Genomic DNA, 11175 nt, shown 5'->3' on the forward strand with positions numbered 1-11175 from the left:
ATGGGAAAATGTCTAGGTAACAGTATGTCTGCAGGGTGGGGACCCCACCTTGGAAGGTGATTGGCTTAAGGCTGCAAATTCCCCTGAGGACCAAAGCAGAAATGTTAAGTCTCCACCTGCTTTCTGGAACTGATCAGTGAAGTTGTGTAACCTGCCTTCCCATTAGCAAATGAATACATGATTTTAAGACACAGGAGTAACGATCTGACTTTATTAACTAGATTTAGTAACAAGTCTTCAAAGAGATAAGGAAGGAAAAATAATAACCTACCTGTCCCAGAGATACCAGTACACATGCATACACACATGCATGAGTGCACCCACAACACCCACACACACATGCACATACACAGAGACTGCATACTAGAACTGGCAGATTGTATTTTAGAACCATGGGTTTTGCAATTAGAAAAATATCAGTGTGAAATATCCTGGGCCACAGCCTCTGTCAGATGTCTTCCTTCTTAGCTGTCTGAACATATCACTCATGCAAATTATTCCAACCAATGACACTAGGGAGCCAATAATCACCAGACACAGGCCCATCCAAGCTGTTCTTAAACCACATGTGGGTGTCACTGAATCTCTGCAGTGATAGAGATTACTTCTTCCTGTTTGGCATTAGTCCTATGCTCCCACCTGGTCTAGTAGAGACCCAGCATGTGTCTGAAAGCCTTCTTCAGAGATGTATGTTCTTCAATCATGCTCAGATGCCCTCACAGGGGCATCTGCACTGTTGACTAGTGGTTTGTTGACAATGGCATTGTTCCACAGTACTTTCTGAAAAGACAGAAATGTTTAGGATCTGTGTTGTCTGTCATAGTAGCCACCAGACTCATGTGGCTACTATGCACAAGAACGGCCATTTTGACTGAAAATCTGAACTTATAATCTCACTTTAATGCATTTCCATTCAAACAGTCCCACATGACTAGTGCCTACCTAGAGGGCATGGAACCTAAACTAAGTCATGACCATCACAAAAGTTTAGAGAGCCATGGACCATCTTTCTATGATTCTACCATTGCTCTGACTTTCAGGATGCTAACGTCAGTGGGTTACTTTGCTTTGTCTCTCAACGTTCCTAATTTGCATGGAGATGTCTACCTGAACTGCTTCCTCTCTGGCCTGATTGAAGTCCCAGCTTATTTCACAGCCTGGCTGCTACTGCGAACCCTGCCTCGGAGATATACTATAGCTGGGGTGCTGTTCTGGGGAGGAGGTGTGCTGCTCTTGGTCCAAGTGGTACCTGAAGGTAAGAAGTTAGCCCAGGCTAACAACATCCCAGAAAACCTAGATGCGCTAATGGCCTAGAGCACCAGGACAGGTGACCCCCCTTGCATGAGTCACCATTCCCCCATAACCAGCCTCAACATCACCAAACATTCATCAGTTGAACAGGCAGATGACAGCTGATTATGACATTTTTCCAATAATTGTCCCAGCAGGGTATAGTTGCCCATCACTATAATCTCAGCACTTGAGAGATAGAGGCAGGAGGACCAGTTCAAAGCCAGTCTCAACTGCATGGCTAATTTGAGGCCAGCTCAGGATGCATAAATCATTGTCTCAAAAAACAAACAAAAACAGCAAGACAGTGCAAACAGACTGTTTCAAAGTGGGTACAGGTGCTTTTGGCCAAGCCGGAGAACCTGACTTCCATCTTTGGAACCCACAATAGAGGAAGAAGAAGACTGTCTCCAGCAGTTCTTTCTCTTACACACACACTTCCCCAACAGAAATACATAGATAGATAGATAGATAGATAGATAGATAGATAGATAGATAGATAGATAGATAAATGTAAGGATGGTGTGGTAAGACTAAACAATAACAAAAATTCTGTTAAAAATAATGTGCTTCCTTTTCTAAGTGTGTCTAACTTTCTCCTATTGTTAAACTACAAGTTGATATATTATTGATACTCTGTAACATGCAAATAAAAGTTTGTTTCTGTTTGGTTTTTTCAAGACAAGGTTTCTCTGTGTAGCTCTAGCTGTCCTGGAGCTCACTCTGTAGACCAGGCTGGCCTCAAAATCAGAAATCTGCCTGCCTCTGCCTCCCAAGTACTGGGATTGAAGGCATGTGCCACCACTGCCTGGCTGTCTTTAACTTTTTAACTGCTGCAGCACTGGGACTTAAACTAGTCTTGCACTAGCCAAACACTCTATGTGGAGCCATGTCCCCGACCCTTGATTGTGATGTAGAGGCAACATCTTGCTAAGTGACACATCCTGACCTTGAACTCATTACATAGCCTAGGCTAGATAGCCGTGAATCTGTAATTCTTCTGCCTCCACCAGTGAAATATTAATAGCTGGGATTATTAGTATGTATGGGTGGTGGGGGAATAGCTCAATAATTGAAATGCATGAGGACCAGAGTTCAGATCCCAGAATCCACATAAATGCTGTCAAGCATGATGGTTCATCTGTAATTCTAGTCTTTCATGACTAACCTACACTTAAAATCATGCAAATACATATGCACACTACACCAAAAACATGGAAAAAGTATTTTTACCACTGAGCCCAACTAGAACTATATTTCTTAATAATGAAAATCAGGAAGCAAAGAACTGGGCCCTCTCTTTATAGACTAAATTTAACTGTACTTAACATCTAACACTATGAAACTGCTGTAACAAATAAAAGCACATAGATAGAGATCACAGGATGCATTAATAATGCAATAATGAACTATAAGTAGTTCAAAGTCTGAGGCCACCGATTCCCTTCCATCTTCAACCATCTGGTGATTAGGATTTGAGGACAGTCTTGTCCAGCAGCACGTTATAGGGGAACCATCAAATGGCAGTGAAGGGGGCAATAAGACAGTTAAGTGTTGATCCTCGAAGCACCCCATCTGACATGAGCCTCTTTTCCAGATTACAACTTTGTGTCCATCGGCCTGGTGATGCTAGGGAAATTTGGGGTCACCTCTGCCTTCTCCATGCTGTATGTCTTCACTGCGGAGCTCTACCCAACCCTGGTCAGGAACATGGCTGTGGGCATCACCTCCATGGCCTCGAGAGTGGGCAGCATCATTGCCCCCTATTTCGTTTACCTGGGTGAGATGCGCCTTGTTCTGCCCTTAGGGTCTTTTTTTTAATTTATGTGTATTTTGCATGTGGGTTTATGTGCATTGTGTGTGTGAACAAGGGACTTTGGCCAGTCCCTTCACAGGAGGAGTTGGTACGGGTCTTGTGCTGGTCACAATGCAGCTGAATCACTCTCCATAGTCTGGCTGCTCAGTTTTGTAGCCCCCATTGCAGGTGCATTGCATCTTAAAGCCCTCACGGGTTTCTTTTCATGATCATTCCCAGTGACCCTTGGACTGCAGTAGTAAAGTAGTAGTAAGGGTCTTCCTGCTGTGTCTCTGTTGGATTCCCTTCCCCACCCCATCTCTCTCTCTTGTTAGATTTAACAATTGTTTTTGTTTTATGTGGACGATAGCTTTATCTGAATGTAAGTGTAGCACTTTTGTACTTAGTGTCCAGGGAGAGTGTCTGACCTCCAGGAACTGGAGTGAAGGGAAGTATGAGGCACCATATGGGAACTGTAAGTGGAACTTGGACCCTTTGTAAGAGCAACAAGAGGTCATAACTGCTGAGCCGTCTCCCCAGGCCTGAAGTCTTCTATGGATAACCTCCTCAGTGCGAGCAGGAGGCAGGCAAAGGGGTGGAAAGAGCAGCAGTTCTAACTGGCGGACACGAGTTAGGATTCTTTATTTGTGGTGGAACCAGACTTTGGAGGGTCTGGGAGAGCAAGGGCAGACAGACACATGGTGTGAGAATGAATGGGGCTTGGGGGGTGCTGTTGAATCCTTCCCAGAGATTCAGTGGTGTATATGAGTTCTCTATAGTGTAAGGAATTAGCCTTCCATGTACATTTTATAAATATTTTCCTAGGTCATCACTTATACTTTGTGATTTTATTTTTTTACAAGGCAAAAATTTTTAGTTTCTGTATAATCAAATATACCAGGCTGGAATAATATGCAAAGGAGCTTTTAGTGGAATGGTGTTCAGTGTTCTGAGCCTAGCCTTTATTAGGACTTGACTGGCAAGAACACACCTCCTTATTTTTCTTGCTCACATGTTGGTTACCTACCAGTTCAAACACACAGACACACACATACACCCCACAGATAAATTCTCAGAAAGGGTACACTATAAATCCACACAGTGAAAGAAAAATTTTCTAACTTTAACACACCCTGCACAGCTGCTATGAGTACAGCAACCCTGAGCATATTATGAAGTCATTTTTCCTTACACTTTTCAACTATGCTTAGATGATCCAGTGCTGGGCCACTGGATCACAAGAAGCAGAGCCCAAGAAAGCGTGTTTAGCACAAGAAGTTATTCCTGTTAGCAACTCAAGGCCATGAAAGAACCTGAAGGGCAGAGCAGTTGTTATCTTAACTGCCAGAAACAAAAACAAAACCTACACACATGGACAAAGGAGCAGATGAGGGGTTTTATCCTTCTATCTCAGCAGCCCCATACAGAGAAGCAGAAAGGGGCTAGGTGTGTGGCTCAGTCAGTACAGTCTTTGGCTACTAAGAAGCACAAAGTCCTGAGTTTGATCCCCCACAGTGCTTCAACCATAGATGAAGTCATAGAGGTGAGGGTAAGAGAATCAGATGTTCTAAGTCATCCTCTGCTCCCTATGTGAGTCTTCTCACCACCCATCCCAAGTCACCTCCACCCTCAGGAAGCTTTGATAGTGAATACTTCTGTCTAAGGAGCATGCCATGCACAGCTGGGCAGTGTCCTAGAACCTAACACCAGGCATGCTAATGTACAATCAGGACTAGAAAACTGTACAAGTCTGGGGAACCCAGTGGAACAACCTAGGGTATTTTGCTGACTTTCCTTCTTCTGAAATGTTTGGATTAAATCTGCTGGCATAGCCTGTCTGCAACCTGATAAGACACCTCCAAGGAGCATGCCCACGTCTAATTGATGTTCTCGTGTCTGGTGCTTCGCAGGCGCCTATAACAGACTCCTGCCCTACATCCTCATGGGCAGTCTCACTGTCCTCATTGGAATCGTCACGCTTTTTTTCCCTGAAAGTTTTGGAGTGACTCTACCAGAGAACTTGGAGCAGATGCAGAAAGTGAGAGGGTGAGTAGCAAAATGATTGGAAGGAAATAAGAATGTCTGGAAGAATAAACATGGGGGAATATCCAACATGATATGGAAAGGAAGAGCGTTGCGTGGCGATGGGAGGAGGGCGCTGGAGAACACTGTTGAGCAAGGCTAGTTAGAGCACCACAGCCACACGGGAGGTCGGAAAGCCACGGAGCAAGACAGCTGAGGATGAAGCCCAAGAAAAGAAGAGAATTCACAATATGACAAAAGACAAGACACGCCAAAAAATATATATATCAACTTAAAATCTATTAGGAAGAGCAGGGCACACACTTGCAGTCCAAGCTACAAGACAAGGTAAGGTAGGAAGGTCACGTGAGTACAGGTGTTCAAGACCAGCCTGAGTCACATAATGAACCCTCAATGTCAATTCACTCATCCATCCATGCATACATACATACACACATACATACACACATATTCATATATACAGACACGTGTAAAAAATAATCAATGGGAGAACTCAGTAAAAATCTGTTGGAACATTCAACTAGATATTTTTGAGTAAAGAAAAAGTAAAAATCCTTCTAAAACCGTCAAGGTAAATCTAGAAAGAAAAAAGTAGGACTGAAAACACGAAATCATGCCATCTACGAGAACAGTATTTCTTTAATGTGAACTGAGCAAGAAAAGGGATACAATAAGATCAAAAGTTCAAGGTCATCCTACATAGTAAGAACCAGTTCCAAAGGAACCAACGGACAAAAACACAGTAACAAAATCAAAGTCAAATACCGACAAGCCAAACATAGACATGGACTGATAAACCAAGTTCCTGAAGTCTGTGGGGAGAGGAAAGGAAAATTCACTTATTCAAAGTATGTATGCAGCATGTGCATGAAAAACTACTCACCCATTTGTGTAAATAAATACAGGATCCGGTGAGGTGCTCAGTGGGTAAGAGACTTACTGCCAGGTCTGAGCACCTGGATTCCATTACCCCACAGAGAGGAAGGAGAGAAGGGATCTCCTCAAGCTCTCCTCAGTATTAAACACTTTTCTGTTGCTCTGATTAAATGTCATGACCAAGAACAGCTTACACAGGAAGAATTTATTTAAAGCTGCCGTTCCTAAGGATCCATGTATTATTACATGTATTACTAATACATGTAAAACCATGTATCTCATCTATAATCCCAGCATCAAAAAAGCAGTGGCAAGCTGACCCTGGGACTTGCTGCCCAGCCAATCTGACCAAATCAGTGAGCTCCAGGTTCAGAGACAGACACTGCCTCAAAAACTAAGCTGAAGAGCAGTGACGAATGACACCAAACAACATGTACCAACATACACATTCATGCACACAAATTTTAAAGTCCAGACTGTCTTTTGGGGACTATGCGATTCATGTGTTTTTCTCTCTCTGAGACCTTCTGAACGTCCTATGATCTGGTTCAATTCTGACACTACAATTAGGATCAGACTCCACAGGCACAAGGGCCCAATCCTGCACCTCTCAGTCACAAGTCACTCTCACTCCTGTCTCACCTGACTGCAAAGTCTGGGGTCCCCCCAGCTCCCATCCATGTGTTCAGTCATTGGCTAGAAAGCCTCCCAGACCCTCGGGGAAACCCTTCCCTTGTGTCAGCACTACCTTAAGGAAGACATGAATAGGTATGTGCTGGAAGGACCTGGGTGGGGCATCTGCTCCTGAGGGCTGGGGTGCACTACTCCCCTGACAGTGAGACAGATGTCGGTGATTCAGAAGACTCAAACAACACTTGCAGATTCTCCATCCTGTGGGCTTGATTGGTCCTTAACTCGATCCCCGTCCTGTTCTCTGCAGAGATTGGGAGAGCAGAGCCAGAAGTCTCTGTGCGCCAAGATGAAGGCTTCTTCCTTCTAGCAGCCAGTCCCCATGCTTGAGCTAGCTAAGAGCCACCCCAGAGAACCCCACGTTGCCCTCTGTCACCCAGGAAACGACAAGAGAATTAGGAGCTCTGTACCATGATGCAGAGGCAAAGACCAAACATCCTTCTGTGACAGCCCAGTCTGACAGATTTAAAAGCTCAGCAGCATGACAAAGAAATTGAGATTCTGAACTGCACTAAGCCTGGCTTCAAATTTCAAACTTACAGCATAAAGTTGGGGAAATTATTAAGTTGCCTCAACCTCCAGTTTTTCCATTTATTACATGGGAATATTTCACATGGCTATCTTCAGGTTCGGATAAAGTGTTAGCCGTGACTAGCTAACATATTAAAGCTAAGTCTGTGCGTGTAGATACTGATCGGTCACGGAATTTTACAGGTGCCTCTGTTTGATAAGAATTGATCTAATCACTGAGTGGTGGTGGCATAAACCTTTTATCCCACCAGTTAGGAGGCAGGGGCAGGCAAATTTCTGAGTTCCAGGCCAGCCTGGTCTGTAGAATGAGTTCCAGGACAGCCAATGCTACACAGAGAAACCGTGTCTTGGAAAACAAAAAGAACAATTACAAAGAGTCTACCTAATCATTACAATTCTCTGTCAACTCATACCATCGTGATTGACACCGTTCCTGCTGGCCTTCCATTCTTTCTTCTGGGAAACTGAAGAGCTTACATTCAGGCTTTGTGTTTAATAAGAAAGCAGCTTGATTGGTCTTTGAAATCATAAAATATAAGGTCTGCACCCATGAGATTCTTTAATTAGAGTTCACATGTTTTTCACTGGTTGAGTAGGGACGTGTTTTCAGATGTCAGTTTGGTGTTTGAGGGATGGAAGGTCCAACTGTTTCGTTTTCTTCAGCAGTTGTTCTACTTTCAGGTTCAGATGTGGGAAAAAATCAACAGTCTCGACAGACAGAGAAGAAAACCCCAAGGTTCTAATAACGGCGTTCTAACGAGGTTTCCTAGGCCCTTGGCAAACTGAAAAACAGATGTGTAGGATGTGCTGGAGTGAGCCTGCAATCCCAGCACTCTCAGGGTGGAGACAGGAGATCTGAAGTTCCAGGCCATCCTTGGCTACGTCAGGAGTGTCAGACCAGCCTGTCTTACCACAAGCAACCCTGTCTCAGCAAAACAAAGCGAAACAGAACAAACAAAAGCCTTTTCTGCTGAAAGGGACTAGTAGGGGTGATGAGCGCTAACCTGGACTTGTGGAGAAATACACAATATCTCATGAATTCTCGGCCACTCTTCCAGATGGTCTTGTTTTTAAGAACAAACATTTTGAAACAGTCTTGATTACTAACTATTGGATAAAATAGATTTGTAAGTTTTTTTTAAATGTGTTAGTCAAGGATTGGCAAAATCCATATGAAGATTAACACACATTTCCAATTGTATAAATGCTATCCAAATAAAAAATTTATTGCATTATCACAACTATTAGATGGTGTCAGTGCTTGTGTGTGTATGTGTGTGTGTGTGTGTGTGTGTCTGTGTGTCTGTGTGTCTGTGTGTGTGTATAAGTGTAGAGATGATCCAGCACATTCAAAATGAACTCGAATGGGGCTGCAGCCAATGATCTTCTGGACTGCAGGTCCTGAGTCTTTGATGGGTAGTTAGCATCCTGTGCTGGAGTCTGAGAGCCACATCAAGTAGACCCTGCTGAACAGTGTCTTCACACTGCGTTACATGAACATAACACCAACAGGCAAAGAACTCTTTCCAGATCTGGGGAGATTGTTCAGTTAGCTAGATGATGACGGAGAAGAAGGATGTGATATCAAAACATCAAGAGGCTAAATATATAGCCTTTATTAAATATAATCGTAACTATTATTTTGATTTTTTTAAAAGGCAAACTAGCATGCATAGGCCCTGGGCTAAATCCTCAAAACTACAAAAGAAAGAGAGAGAGAGAGGAGAGAGAGAGAGAGAGAGAGAGAGAGAGAGAGAGAGAGAGAGAGAGAGAGAGAAGAAAAAAGAAAAGTCCATGGGAGAAAACAATAAAAAAATTGAAATGCACTTTCATAAGATAGGAACATCAAGTAATGTTCAAATTATTAGTAACAACCCAAATTTTCAAAGGCCTTAAAATAATACCCATCCAACAAGGTAGCCACTAACTAGAAGTAACTGCTGAGTATTTAAATGTGTACTTCACTAGATTCAGCTGAAATGTCCTGTAAAATACACACTGAAGTCCCAAGGCTTAGTATGAGAGACAGGGATTAGTGATTTTTAATAAGAACCAAATGCATTTAAATGCTTTCCATGCCAACTTTATAATAAAATGGTAACATATTGTTAGAATTAATTCCGTACTCTTTAAAGAAAAGCTTTTCTTACATAGCTGGAATCCAATTCAGGCCCTGGTGCATGTGAGGCAAGCTCTCTCCCACTGAGCCACACCCCAGCTCTAAAGGCTTCTAACATAATCACTGCCAGGGAGATCACAGGACAGCCACCTACATCTCAATCTCGCATGTCCCTGCAAATGTCAGTATGTTATACTTCATAAACTATACTTCAAATTGCTAATTCTTTATGCAAAATTTGAATCTAACCATGTAAAATTTTTATTTAGTAAATCTGGACATTTTATTAATACCACTGTGACAGTTATTGCTGTCAACTTGACAGGGCCTAGAATCACTTAAGAGAGAAACCTCTGGGCATACCTGTGAGGAAGTTTCTAGATGGGGTCAGCTGAAGTGGGAAGAGTAACCCCAACTGTGGGCAGCACCAGTTCCATGGCCTGGAATCCAGGACTGAGGAGGAGGAGGCAGGCTGAGCACCAGCTTTTGTCACCCCTGGCTTCCTGGCTGAGGACAGACTATGACAAGCAGACTCCGACATGGCTCCCCAGAGTGACCGATTCCACCCTCTGACCACACTCCAAACAAACCCTTTCTCCCTTAGGTTGCTATTGTCTCTATAACCAGAAAAGTTACTAATACAACAGCTACCAAGACTTTTTTTTAAGATCTATTTATATATCATATGTAAGTAGACTGTAGCTGTCTTCAGACACTCCTGAAGAGGGCATCAGATCTCGTTACAGATGGTGGTGAGCCACCATGTGGTTGCTGGGACTTGAACTCAGGACTGTCAGAAGAGCAGTCAGTGCTCTTAAGTGCTGAGCCATCTCTCCAGCCCCCTGGGAAGACAATTTTAATGATAATGTGCATCTGCTATATATGCCTGTTGTCCTGCTGCTGGAAAGGATGAGGCAGATGGTCCTTTGTGATCAAAGTTTCAGATAAAGCCAGGGAAATATAGTAGGCCCCATCTCAAAGAATAAATAAATAAAATTATTAATGTAACTCTCATTTCATTTGAAAATAATTCTTTAGAATTACACAGTTGCTATTTTTTATACCTTATCTTTTCTTCATTTTAGGAAATATTATTTGCACAAATTAATGGGTTTCATTGTAAGGTTCTATGTTTGTCTTGAGACAGGGTTTGTGTAGTCCTGGTTGGCCTGGAACTAACTATGTAGATCATCCGTCAGCTCCTGAATTAACTGCAAAATAACTAATCTGAGGGTGTAATCCTAGACTAAGATCCTTAATCTTGAAGTTAATTTTTTTATATTTGCTTGAGTCAGTTTGTGAACGACTGGATAATTTTTTTTTATTTTTGAGAACAGAGCCTGGGGATTAAAATTCGTTGCCCACAGCCGCATGACCACGGTCTCAACATTTGTCTCAGTCTTTTAATTATTATTATAATAGTACCTTACGTGAGTGGGCGTTTTGCCTGCATGTGTGTCTATACTCTAAATGTGGTCCTGGTGTCCAGAAGACCAGAAAGGGGCATTAGTTCCCCATGGAACTGCAGTTGCAGGTTGTAAGCCTGTAAGCCTCCAATGCGTGCTGGGAATTGAACTCTGGTCCTCTGAAGGAGCAGATTTTTGGCGGGATGCAATCGCTTTCTGACCTATAACAAGAAGTTGAGAGAGTATTTCATACTGAAATCCTAAGCCTTTCTCCAAATCAACACCCTGCTTGATCACCACTTCCCCCAAAGGAGCCTGGGGACTCGGAGGTGTGGCTTGAGTAGACCCGTCCCTCCCCTAGCAACAGCTTCTTCGGGGCGGGGACTACAGAGGCCCCGCCCCCAGCCCGTCCTTCTTACTCTCTG

The 11175-nt window shown here is 43.1% G+C and overlaps 1 protein-coding gene across 5 annotated transcripts in view; it reads left to right on the top strand.

Annotated features, from left to right (window-relative positions):
• Positions 1–8470, top strand: part of LOC127695263 (solute carrier family 22 member 4) — a 50573-nt gene extending 42103 nt beyond the window's left edge. For all 5 annotated transcript variants that reach the window (XM_052197293.1, XM_052197297.1, XM_052197296.1 and 2 more), the window contains 4 exons: positions 1041–1255; positions 2888–3070; positions 4996–5131; positions 7907–8470. In XM_052197293.1, coding sequence (XP_052053253.1) covers positions 1041–1255; positions 2888–3070; positions 4996–5131; positions 7907–7982 — 610 coding nt within the window. In that variant the 3' untranslated portion in view covers positions 7983–8470. The remainder of the gene's footprint in view (positions 1–1040; positions 1256–2887; positions 3071–4995; positions 5132–7906) is intronic.
• Positions 8471–11175: the final 2705 nt, after the last annotated feature.

The sequence above is a fragment of the Apodemus sylvaticus genome, chromosome 10 (genome assembly GCF_947179515.1).
Source record: "Apodemus sylvaticus chromosome 10, mApoSyl1.1, whole genome shotgun sequence".
In the NCBI taxonomy this organism is placed as follows: Eukaryota; Metazoa; Chordata; class Mammalia; order Rodentia; family Muridae; genus Apodemus; species Apodemus sylvaticus.